The 13,340-nt window shown below is 33.7% G+C and overlaps 1 protein-coding gene across 2 annotated transcripts; it reads right to left on the bottom strand.

The window, feature by feature from the left end:
- Positions 1–3,167: 3,167 nt before the first annotated feature.
- On the bottom strand, positions 3,168–11,625 carry LOC148923864 (protein ROOT HAIR DEFECTIVE 3-like). 2 transcript variants are annotated; one of them, XM_089060064.1, is made up of 28 exons: positions 11,431–11,625; positions 11,229–11,295; positions 11,025–11,127; positions 10,852–10,922; positions 10,695–10,758; positions 10,493–10,573; positions 10,343–10,390; positions 10,123–10,185; positions 9,763–9,819; positions 9,536–9,667; positions 9,363–9,431; positions 9,162–9,253; positions 8,922–9,033; positions 8,667–8,835; positions 8,455–8,555; positions 8,101–8,336; positions 7,958–8,024; positions 7,632–7,772; positions 7,425–7,532; positions 6,857–7,016; positions 6,558–6,646; positions 6,230–6,477; positions 6,082–6,142; positions 4,904–5,047; positions 4,461–4,580; positions 3,974–4,068; positions 3,731–3,842; positions 3,168–3,461 (listed from the first exon to the last, which is right to left on the bottom strand). In XM_089060064.1, exons 1-28 carry the CDS (start codon positions 11,582–11,584, stop codon positions 3,348–3,350), a joined length of 3,078 nt encoding a protein of 1,025 aa, XP_088916190.1. In that variant the 5' UTR covers positions 11,585–11,625; the 3' UTR covers positions 3,168–3,347. The 2 variants fall into 2 exon arrangements, with proteins under 2 accessions (XP_088916190.1, XP_088916191.1); XM_089060065.1 differs by lacking the exon at positions 4,904–5,047.
- Positions 11,626–13,340: the final 1,715 nt, after the last annotated feature.

Genomic DNA, 13,340 nt, shown 5'->3' with positions numbered 1-13,340 from the left:
GCAAAGCGGAAGGAGAGCCGGCGAGACATGGCGGTGGACGGCGAGGCAGAGCGGAAGAAGAAATACAAGTCTTCTTTCGTGGAGGCAGCGGCGAGGTGGTGCTCCCGGGCAGGAAGGGCCCTAGCGTGATGAAGAAGGGTGAAAGGAAACCCAACGCAGAAAGGCGTTGGAGGACGGCGAGGAAGGGCGGCGGATGCACGGGTCAATTCCGCTGATTGAGAGAGAAAGAGGGAGAGGCGGCTCAGGCGGCAGGGCAGGGCGGTAAGCTGTATACAACGACGACGATAGAGAGCTGCCAGTGATTGGAACCAGTGAAACGAGAGAGTCATGCGAGGAGGGGAGACACGTGAGAGAAAAGTGGTGAGAGGAGGCGGCACACATTTTACCCTGAGATTGAAACTATGCTGAGACATTTAGCGTTACAACCAAGACATTGCATTTATGTCCTTTTTAAGAAGAGATTAAAATGTACGTTTGCACAACCAAAATTCAAGGAAGGAGATGAAATATAATTTATTTGCATAAATATGCTCGAATAGTCAAATGTCATTGAATAAGAAAAAGTAAATTCTTCTTCTGTACAAATTTTTACAGTTAGAGATTATTAGTAACATTTATTTTGTGAAACGGAAAATTATTGAATTATATTCAAATCAATTTCTTTTAAACGCTAGATGTTAGAATTGAAAATATTATTTATCAAAAAAAAGAAAAGAATTCAGAATATTAAGAAAATATTGCAAATGTAACATAAGAGGCGCCGCTTTTTCATGTAAGTTTTATAGAGAGTTTCCATTTATGGAGTACATTATATTATAGACTTTATTTGTGTTGGATTTTATAATTTAGAAAAGTTTATAATATAGAGTTGTAAATTGGATGCTAAGGCTATATCATTATGTTTTTTTGGACTACTAATTTATTGAACTTTTGTATAAATATTTTTTAAATTAAATTCTTCTTTAATTATGTAACTATATTTATATAATTTTGTTTTGTCTTTCATTGGAGTCAAAATTGGAATTGTGCGTGTTTAATTTGTCTTCTATTTGGATCAAAATTGAAATTTTATTCATCATTGCAATGCTTCTTACAATTAATTTGTCTTCTAATCCCCAAAACTCCATCATTACGCTTTAAAGGAGAAGGTCACTTCCCCAAACACCCATCATTAATCTTTCTCCAATCGTCACCTTCAATTTATAATTAATTTAGTATTTTCTCAACTATTTTTAAAATTTTATTTTATCATATTATTATCGGATAAATCTTTTGTTTGTCATACTGAAGGTCTTATGCATTATTGTGCTTTTTTTGGAAACAAGTATGGGAGTCCGCTAATTGAGGGAGAAATGTATTGCAAGGTGACGCCGAGCAAGAAATAGACAGAGAGATAGAACGGTAGGCAAAGAACATACTGATGGATTTAGCCGGAGATGGCGCCGAATCGCCATTTGATTTTTAAGGGAATTCAAATTGGGTTCTCCAACTGAAAAAATATATAAAGAGAGAGAAAGATTGCTGGTAAAAATTCAAGAGTATGGTGGAGCAACGGCCGGCTGGCGATGCCATGGCCGACCAGGAACACATGCAGCGAGGAGGTGGAGTCAAAGGAGGAAGGTAGGCGGAGGTGCTAGGACTGGAAATTGTGGTGAAGTTTTTTTTTCTTTTCTATTTTTATATTGCGGTGTTAAATTATTTTAGAGGAGACGACAGAAATGAGATTTTAATCCCCTTGCTCTTTACTTTTATTCTTTTCCCTTTTTTTTTTTTCTTTTTCTTTAACTTGTCTTGGGCCAAGTTCTTTTAATTAGTATTTGAGCCAGCTTGGATAAAAGGATGGAGAAATAAATAACATTTTGAGCTATTTAATTAGTATTTGAGCCAGCTTGGATAAAAGGACGAAGAAATAAATAATGTTTTGAGCTGGAAATGAAGTAAAGAATTTCTTGTGAGCCCGAATTAATTCACAGAATTGTGGGGACATGTGCGGCCTGCCAGCGTCGCCCACGACGTAGTCGCAATGACTGAAAAGAGGGATAGAAGAGGCAATTAAAAAAAATTAGAGAGAAATATGGACTAGCTGAAATGTTTTAAAATTAAATAACTAGGTATTATATGTTTTGTTGATCAAAACTTTGAACTATTTATTTATGTATTTAGTATAATTTTTTTCCATTTGAGCCTTAGTCGTGCATTTTCCTTTATTTGTCGAAAATAAAAAATTGTACAAAATCATTTGTCGAATATGAAATGTTTCATTTATAGGGTTGAGAGATATACGGAGTACATTTTTCTTTTTGTTATTTTTTATAATATTTTTAATTATTTATAATGTTTTGAATACTTATTGTAATTAACACATATTCTTAATTATAAATATCATTATATTTTCTTTATCATCTTTTTTTTAATCTATTTACTTTATAATTTATCTTTTTAAAAATTTTATGTCCCGTGCATAGCACGGGTGATGACACTAGTGTAGCTAATATGAGAGTTTAAAAATTAATTAACCTTATTTAAAATATGGGTTTCAAATTTTCTAATCAATGATGTAATTATATATAGTACTCGTAATGGCCACGGCCTATACACAAATTCTACTACTTGAAAAATTTGTACAGGGAATATAAATTTAGATCTATTGAAATGGACCACTATGAAATATATGAATGGGCTTCAAAATCAAATTTAGCAAATGGACATGTAAGGGCCTAAGCATGATTTATAATCTGACCATTTCCATTTTTAAAGGTATCAACTAAATCTAAATATAGGCCCAATTATTAAAGGACAACTAAAATAATACTCCATCCGTCCCACAAAATATGTCACACTTGTGGGACAGCACGAGATTTTAAGAGGTTTTGTTTTGTGTGTTAAATGGAGAGAGAAAATATAATTTTTATATTTATGTGAGAGAACTTTTTTCAAAAAGAGAAATGTGACATCTTTTATGGGACAAACTAAAAAGGAAAGTGTGACATCTTTTGTGGGACGGAGGGAATACTATGAAGATTGGATAAATTAAGGCAGCTTGAAAAATTCATGGTCATCGAAGTTAGAGAAATTTTAATGTTTTATTTGAAAATTTGATTTCTATTTTAAGTTAAAAATATCCGATTTGCTATAAGTGTAAGTCTGTAGTTCGAACATTGGGTAAGTACTTAGACATCGCAGAGTCCACTGGTCAGTGGGATATATAAATATTTAGTCATACATAAACATTGTATATACAAAAGTAGTCGCACTTTATAATAATGTCGTACACAAAAATGAAAAAGTAAATAAATATTTAAGTATGTGGAAATCACAAATAAGACACAATTTCACGATTTCCAAATTTAAAAATTATCAAGGAAAGTATTTCCTAATGCCTTATCACACAAGATCCGATATATTTTCCCCAGATAGCTCCATAGAAATTTGATTAACCTAGACCGTTTAGAGATATCATCCTGCCAAAAGGTCAAAATTTGTTGATATTCACATACAATCACCTCGTCCGCATTAAATTAAATACTCTCTTCATCCCAAAGTAAGAGAGAAGTAGAGAAAAAAAGTAATTAAACTATTAATGGTGGAGACCCACCTTATTAGAAAGAAAAGAGTTTTCAAAATTAGAAAGCGCATATTTCATATTCTTGTGAATCGGATTAAAAATGAAAGAATTCATATTCTTGAAGAACGGATGGAGTAAATAAATAAATAAATAATGGAGTACTACCTTTTCAAATTCCTCCTTGGTGTCAGAATATATTAATTTATTTTTGAGTTTTCTAACTATCCCTTGCTGCAGTGCAACTTCTACAGCGAGCACAGCGGCGGCTAACGGGTTCCTGTTGCAATAACAAGATATACAGAGGCTTAAATAGTAGTAGAAGAAGACTAACTAACAACATAGTGTTTTATAAGTACTAACTAATTAACTATTAGTTCAATAAATTGCTTTATAAAATACTAGTAATACCCATGCATAAGAACCACGAACGCAGAATATCCGAGAGCTATTATTCCCAAGACCGCCCATGTTGGAAGTGACCGCTTCTCATCTTGCTTCTTATCCTTCAAAACAAAACATAAATCAACAGGTTATAGGGATAGTGTGGTTTGGTTTGCTCGACTTCATATGACAATTTAAAATATTACTGTACTTCTTTTGTCCCATGTTATTATTATGTCCCATGTTTCATGTTATTTGAGACGATCTTTTTGGCACAAAGTTTGAGAAAATTAAGCTCATTGAATTAAATAGTAAAATAATATAAAACATAGTGATAAAGAAAAGAGCTAAAAATAAACGAGATTAAATATTTTGCTTTTAACTAAAAGACAAATAACTAAAGTAACTTGGACAACTCAAAATGAATACATCCCACTTACCCAGAGATATGAGGAATACTATATCTTGAGGTTGTAAAGATTTTATTTGACAAACTAGGAAACCAAAGAAGTACCTTTTGATGTTTGTTAACAATAGCATCAGTATTGGCCAGATAAACCTCCATATCTTGTGTAAATTTGGTCCATATATCTTCGCATTGCAATGGGGTGATCAAAGTGATTTCTTCAGGGACCTATAACATCACATGTATCACAAAACGACTAATTAATTAAAGATGTTAATGCTCCATCCATCCTATCGCAAGTGATTGATTTTAGGATTTTAAAAATAATGAGTATTATTAATTGAATTAAGTGGAGAAAATAATGTACTATAAGAGAGTAAAAAGTAGGAGATAAAAAAAAGATAAAATAGTAAAAAATAGAATGTGTTGTATTTTGCCAAAAAAGTAAATCTATCACTTGCAAGGAGACAATAAAAAATGAAAAGTTGATCATTTGCGATGGAACGAATTGATTAAGAATTGATGACGTAGCTAGGGTTTGTAAAATATACATTTTCCCATGTACTAGGTGAATAAAAGCGAGGATACCCCGCGCCTCTATTTGAACCCAAGTATTCAGAATTTAGCAGTCTGTGTACGACGTCATACGTGTCATCTAAACGTATTACAGCCATCGTGGATAAGAGAGCCAAACACTGCACATATAGCACTAGTAAAATGATACTCCACGTCATAAGGAAAAGTATTGATTAAAAAAAGTTAATATGAATAACTTGTCCACTGCATCTAATTATATGCACGAAGCGTAATACTGTCTTAGTCCCTGAAAGTTTGTTCCATTTTTTCATTTTCGTCTGCCCTATAAAATTTATTTTTTATCATTTTTGGTAGTGGATCTCATATTCAACTAACTCAATTTTACTCACATATTATTCACTCAGTCCCAGATTTATAGTCAAATTATGTCATAAAAGTTCGTCTCACATTTATAGTCACATTTAGAATTTTTCATATTTGGACAAAAAATTTTACCCCCATTATTCACTAAAATTACACTCAAATGTCATTATCTACATTAAAATAAATCAAAACAAAAATAAAAAATCAAAAAGTCAAAAAGGGACTTACCTTCAACCAACTCACTTAATTTATTACACTCTCTATTATCTCACTCCATTTATTACACTCTATCATCTCACTCCACCATCTCATTTCATATATTACACACTCCACCTCTCACTTCATTAATTACACTCTATTATCTCACTCCACCATCTCATTTCATATATTACACACTCCACCTCTCACTTCATTAATTACACACTCCACCAATTCCTTAAAACTCGTGCCATAACTAAATGTGACTATAAATCTGGGACGAAGGGAGTATTATAAAACTAATACTCCCTCCGTCCCACAAAAGATGTCATACTTGTAAGACGGCACGAGATTTTAGGAGGTTTTGTTTTGTGTGTTAAATATAGAGAGAAAAATATATTTTTTATATTCATATGAGAGAGAACTTTTTCCAAAAAGTGAAATGTGACATCTTTTATGGGACAAACTAAAAAGTAAAGTGTGACATCTTTTGGGGACGGAGGGAGTACTATATAGAAGTAGGATCCACGTTCCACTAACTTTTTCAACTCACTTTTCATTACATTTCTTAAAACCCGTGTCGGATCAAAGTGAGACAATATATAGGGATGGAGGTAGTATGTAAAATTACCTGACGGTAGGCCTCTCTCTTATCCATGGTCTTGCTGCTCGTCGATATGGCAACAATGAACCTAAAATTAGACGCATCCTGGGTTAAAACGAAGATGAAATAATGTATAGAGCTTCTGCAAAGATGGAATTGCATCAAATGAATCAACCTTTCCCTTAAGTGCTTCTCGACATTGCGAAATAAAAGTTTGACACTGGTCACCACGCTGTTTCTAGCATATTGCTCTAAATCAGACACAATTTGCTTATGCTCTGTTCCAAATATACCAACAGCCGCCGATTTAGCTCTCTCATTCTCACTCTTTAAGAAAATTCTAATACAATCCCATATGTCCTCCACACTGCAATCTCGTGTAACTTCCGACACTTTTGTAATAATACTACAGGAAAGGTCATTCTGTAGGAAAGATGATTTCATCAAATGCAAGAATCAAGGCAATTATGGATAATCTAATATAATCTAATTATTAATAATACCCGCAGCTGACATAGTGCATGTTCATTCATCTGACGGAGAAGTTGTTCGCGCACAGAGGCAGCATCATCCTGCTCTATGGTAGCATCAACTGAAAATTAAACAATGTTTTCTGATGAGCACAAAATGCTTCAATTTAAAAGTAAAAGTGAGATCACAATTAGTAAAGTAAAAAAGAAAACTTCAATACAACAAAACATAAGAAACTATTAACAAAGAACATAACAACAAATTAAAATCACAACCAGTCATATGAAAGAGATTTTTCTTAAAAACATGTGATATTTTAATTATAGTGCACCTGAACATTTTTTGTCAAACTTCAGCAAACAAGAGTCACGGCATGTCTGAAATGCAGATAGAGAAAATTTTTGTCCACGTGCTTTGAGTTTAGTCATGAAGCTCCGGAATACCTCCGAGCGTATATGACCCAACGTATTCGTACAATCAGGATGGACCACCTAAATTAGCCACAAATTATAAAGAGAGTAACGATAGTAAAAGTTAGCCGCAAATATTAGTGAGTCATTTTCTTTTTTGACAAAATATAACATAATTATTTCTCATTCACTGTTTAGATTTTTAGAATTTTTAGGGTTCTTATTTCTTATTAAAAGAGATCTTTTAGATCATAGTAACAAACAAATTATACTCATTCACAGTTTTGGTGGAAATCGACCCCTAAAACTTCAACTAGGGTTTATCTTCTTCCCCTCTATTTTTCGATAGATTGGTGCTACTCCACATATTATATCTAACCCAACGGGTTTCAGTTCCTAAATTTATCATTGTATAAGAATATGGGTTTATCCAACCACACACACAAAATGTTTGATCCACAATATATAATTTTGGATATAATACAATACCTCTTCATATTTCTCAGCAATGGAATAACAATCCTCAGTCTTTTGTTTAAAGTTGGTCCATATTTGTTTGCATCTCAATGGGGTGATCAAAGTCATTTGAAGAGGGACCTATATTAAACAACAAATTAAAAGTATTGAATTATACTCCTATCAAACTAATTCTAGTAAAAATTAGTGATGGAGGTCAGGGTTTGTAAAATTACTAACATTTTCCCATGTAACGGAAGAAAGAGAAATCCCATCGCCGCTATTTGCATTCATCAGCAGCTCAGAACGTAGCACTCTTTGTACGACGTCGTATGTATCATCTAAACGAATTACAGCCATTGTGGACAACATATCCAAACACTGCACATATACATACACAAAATATATGAAATCTCAAAAGTTAAAAAAAAAAATAAACACAAAAACTTAAGAGAGATCCCATCCTATAAAAGGAGAAAATTATCTAAACTTACAAAAGAGATGATGATATAATACAAAATGGATGTGAGACAAGGGTAAATGGTCTCAAGTATATACAAAATTACCTGACGGTAGGCCTCCTCCTTAGTTGGCATTGTGTTGTCATCCATTGGTGTTAAAGCAAGAATGAACCTAAAATCATAAGAAATCTGGGTTAAAACATAGATAAATTACTTACCCCCATAGTTTGTGCATACTATTAATTAACCTGTGTTTTATGAGTTCCTCGACATTAAGAGATTCATCTTTGAAAATGTTCACCACTCTGTCTCTAACGTGTTTCTCCAAATCAGCTACGATTTCTTCATTCTCCCCTCCAAATATACCAGCACCCGCCAATTTAGCTGTCTCCATGAATCTTCTAATACTTTCCCATTTGTCCGTCACACTCACATCTCTTACAACTCTAAACACTTCCATAGTAACACTAATGGAGAGGTCATCCTGCATATACATCATCATCATCATCGTCCTGTTTTACTATCATACAGATAAATTATAAAGTTTGGACATATTCTGATTTGCACACAACATCTGTTTCACCAGTATTAATAATTAATACCCGTATCTGATTTAGTGCATGTTCTCTAATTTCACGGAGTAGTTGTTTGCGCACACTTAAAGCATCACCCTTCCATTGTGCATGCTCTACGGTAGCATAATCTGAAAATTAAATAATGTAAATATGAAAACTAATAGGAGTAGTAGTATTATGCAATTAAGCATGATTGATCTTAAAAAACAAATATAATGTGGAATTTAATTATGGTGCACCTGCACATTGCTGATCAAACTGCAGCATACAAGAGTCATAGCATGACTGATATGACTCAAATGCAGACAGAGAAAAATTTTGTATGCGTGCTTTGAGTTGAGTCGTGAAGCTTCGCAATGTCTCGGATCGAAGATGACCCAACGTATTCATGTAAGCAGGATAGACCACCTAATTTAGCATGCATGATTAGAATTCATACTGCTATTTATACCAAACAAAAGTCACTAACCATAATTTTCTAAATAAGTACTTACCTTTAGTGCTTTTACCGTCAGATCTTGACGTTTATTGCTTCTGACTTCGTGTACTTGTTGATCGTAACCTCCTTTAGTACCACTTTCAAAATTTATAGTTTCATTATCGTATCTATCAAAAGCGAAAATGTTAATATTGCTGCATCATGAATTGCTATTTTTAATAAATATCTATACATTCCTATATATAATGAGAATTGAGAAGAATTTAAACAAAAATTCTTAATAATTTTAGCTTACTCGAAGAGATACGTAGTCAAGATAGAGTTTGTTCGTGCACCGAAGTCCTTCACAAGTTGAGTTTTTGCATTTTCTTCTAATTCTAACCAAGCCTGCACGTATTAAAAGTTAATGAATTACAAATTTAAGGGAATTAGGTAATGAAATATCCATTTTTATACTGTACAAATTAATTAGTAGTAGTTAATTTTAAACTAAAACCTGGTTAGCTTGAAAGAGCTTCAACTTTTCCACGGCAATCTCATCACATCTTGTTGTGGCAAACATGAGCTGAAAAAGCAGTTGTATTATGCATTACCATTTAGAAAAAGACATGTACCGAATTAATTAATAGTACTTCAAATTAATTAATCCTAATTAATTATTTGACGAACCCTGTAAGGTGGAGCTTTGAAGCCTTTAAATTCTTTGATGGTATCCCATGTTTTCTTGGCACTGCTCAAAGAAAGTTTTGATGTAGAGGGATCAAGGTTATGGGAGATTAATTGCTTTTGGAGTTGGACCACCTGCAATGGATCGATCGACTACATTTAATACTCCTAATTAATGTGTATATTAGTGAATTGCTGGAAGGAATAAAGATAATTAGTCGTAATAAAACCTGATCATCAAAATCCTGTCTCATAAAGAGATAATTTGACAACACGGTAACATCCACCTTCAAGTCCAAATACGAAAAACAAACAAGAAAGAAAAATTAATTAGTATCAAATTAAATATGAATTACACGTGCAGTGCACAAACTCATAATTTCCGAGGATACGAGATGAACGAATAGCACACCTGGGTTGAAATCCTATTAGAGGGAATTAATCTTCCATCTCTTATTAGTGTAAGTTACTAGTTTATGCATGAGTGATTTATATTTATGCACGATTCTAATTTATCGCGTTAAATCTAACTATTTTTTACTCTGCACTTTATTATAATAGATGTGTGTGCTTTCTTTAGTCTTTGTTACATTGAAGATCTCAGTGAGTAGAGTGCCCTCGTTGCCTGGGGGCTTGGGAACCGCTTCCCAAATCTGCGGAGACGACCAAAAAAGGAGAGGCCATTAGACAAATGAAAGAGAATAGTTTCAATTACAAGTACTCCTATATTTTAAACACAAAGTGCAAAAATTGAAACCACAACTTGTGAAAAAACTAGAATCTATAAAATCCTAATCCTAATATATTTACCTTCTCGATATCCTCCTTCAAATTACGCTTCAATAATTCCGAGGGAGTCTACGTAAATAAATAAATAAATGCATAAAATCATAATTAAAGAAAACTATTAACTAAAAATACATATATGAATTTAATTTTAAACCCTGCAATTAAACATACCCCAGTCTTGTCGTTGCCGTCGCGTACCACAAAATGAAGAGTTGTTTTCTCAGGACTAAACAAGGATAGTGATAGCATAGCCTATATACAAAGAATATTACTATCATTCATTATGGAGTATTATTAGCAAACTAAGTAATTAATCTTGCATTTCGACTATCGCATAGTAGTAGTGTACTAAATATAAAAACATTTTTAGTACCTCAAAAACGGTCTTCAAAAGAGGCCTATTCGCAGCGTGCTCGCGGCCGACTTCATTGCACCAGCTATATATATTTATAGATATCAATATTATCGCGCCACAGTTGATTGAGTATGAATTTGTTTGCTAAATTAATTAATCTGGTCGAGGAAAATACATGTTTATGATGACAGTGTGAGCAATTGTTATAGCAAACAAGGCGCTTTGCTTCTCAAATGCTGTATCATCCTGAAATAATCATAATCATAATCAATGGAGAGCTTGATTTAGTGAATTAATCAAGATATAGAGTTTAGAAAGATTAATGATTAATTAAATAGGAGTAGTTACCTCTCCCTTCTCTCTACCATCTGTACCCTCCAAATCTAGCACCACAGTTAAGGGCTCAATATCAGGAGCTTTTGCTATCCATATCCCATTCGTTGTCTTGCTCCTACAAAAAAAACCTTTTTTTAAATACTACTACTATGAATAAATAAATATTTGTATTTATTAGTATCAATTTAAGAATAAGATGTAGACGACCAAACTAACCTTCCAGTTCCTGCATTCATTTCCGTAAAGTTTGTACGGAATAGATGATTCAACAAAGTACTTTTTCCTGCACCAAAATAAGTGGAGTAGCTTTTAATGTATGCGCACCTACGCTGGGGTTGATGCCCTTGGCCTCCAAATACTAGCTCAGCTATTTAATCTATCAATCTAGCTAATATCATAATCAGGCCAGAAATCATACCACTGGACTGCGGGCCGATGATGGCAATGACCGGAATTGAGGCGGCAGCGCCTCGGATGAAGTCCTCAAAACCCGACTCATTGAAATCTCCGTCGCCATTAATCAATTCCGTCGGCTGAGAAATTTTTTGTAGAGAATTAGGCCAGGTCGCCATGTTGAGTTAGAAAAATATTTTAAAAAATACTGTTCATCATATATATATATATATATATATATATATATATATATATATATTGGAGTGATCAATAAAATTGTTTTAAATTGACGTCAGGCAAGTGGAGGGGAGATGTCAAAATTTCAAATAGTTGAAAAATGGGTGTCCTGATTTGACCCGGAATATAATAGTGTAAGACTCCGGTTAGGGTCTAATCCCTAATCAATTTATTAAGTGGATGAAGCGATGATAGATCATGTGATAGAAAGGTCGATAATTCATTACTAATATTATTGTTCGTGAAGTATCACAAATTTTAATATAAAATTAATATAGTATAAAAAATTAGAGATAAAATTCTATATAAAGCAAATGGTTGGAGGAGGTTTTGTCAAATTCTATATGAAAGCAAATTCGACAGAAGCACAATAATGCGAATACTTATTTTCCAAGAAATTTCGTACACAATGCCATATAATAATTTTCCAAGAAATTTCGTACACAATACTTATTTTCCAAGAAATTTCGTACACAAAGCAAACTATGACCTTTCTTCTTTCTCTTGATTTTTCCATTATTTATAATTTATATATAAAAATTAGAAACACGTACACAACACGCATTGTGATACAAATATATCTACAAGCATATCTCTCATATCTTATTATTTATTTTAATATTAATTTATTATATTTTTCTCATATATTGTGTTTCTTGTTCCTTAAGCTATGAATATATTGATGTAAAAATTATACTATTAAAAAGTAAAATTGTTTAGAGCATTAGCAATGGAAAAACCGATCGAGTGCCCTTCGATCCCATTTGCTCTCATCGGCCATCCACTGCAGGAGAAGGGTTGATCAACCGCCCCTCCCATATGGCTGATACGGCGGCCCTGGCCGATCCAACTTGACCAATGATCGGCCAATCATTGCAGGCGTTGGGCCGATAGGCACTATCCTTTTTTTTTTAATTCCATTTTATCAACTATAAACACCCAACTGCTAGACCAAGCCATGGTGTCGCTAGAGAGTCCCACCGTAAGGGTGTCCCTCACGGCTACGTCGGGTGTTTTCCGGCATTTGTTGACATGCTTCAAAAAGAAGTCCATGATCGACTCCAGCATGATATGATCGAAGAAATTTGGGCACACAAGCAGAGGCACTTCACCCGTCCGGGTGAATTTTCAGCTAAATAATTCACACTCGGCCGGGTGACTCCCATACAGTGTCGGAAGTCCAGAGAGCATATAAAACCTTTCACCTGACCGGGTGAATTTTCAGTTGAAAATACCCACCCGGCCGGGTCCATCACTTATACTTGTCTTTTGGAAGAATTTCACCGTTTAGTTTTTGGTTTTTGCTTGAGAACTCAAGGGGAACATGAAGGTGCTGGCAGCGGAAGCGCATGCAGAATAAATCACATAATAATCAGATCTATTTAGCAGATTATTTAGACAAAATCTATTCGCGTAATTTTCACATGTATCATGCTCATAACTTGAATTAATCATGCTTTAAGAATATTGAAAACCTAAAACATGCTTTTTCTACGGAGCAGAAGAATACCTAATTAATTCTCCAAAGAATTGAAGATGGCTAGCTTCTTCTCCACGTGATGCTTTGAGTACTAAACCACAAATCTTCTCTCTGGTTCCCGAACTGTACTCCAATATCAGTGTGGGCTGATCTTACTAGAATACTAGGACTTAAATAAGGAAGACAGAAGAAATCCTTTTTGGAATAGGACTGAAATT

This window comes from Salvia hispanica, chromosome 6 (assembly GCF_029641045.1).
Source record: "Salvia hispanica isolate PSC_SH4W2 chromosome 6, Shi_PSC_v1, whole genome shotgun sequence".
NCBI classification, from domain to species: Eukaryota; Viridiplantae; Streptophyta; class Magnoliopsida; order Lamiales; family Lamiaceae; genus Salvia; species Salvia hispanica.
Note: the sequence above shows the minus strand (reverse complement) of the source record. Positions and strands in the feature narration are given on the sequence as shown.

Coding starts and splice junctions, on each gene's coding strand:
- LOC148923864 (XM_089060064.1), bottom strand. CDS start 11,584: ATGGCGACCTGGCCTAATTCTCTACAAAAAATTTCTCAGCCGACGGAA. Junction 10,923..11,024: donor ATGGTAGAGAGAAGGGAGAG/GTAACTACTCCT, acceptor TGATTATTTCAG/GATGATACAGCATTTGAGAA. Junction 4,581..4,903: donor CACCTAGTACATGGGAAAAT/GTATATTTTACA, acceptor GTGATGTTATAG/GTCCCTGAAGAAATCACTTT.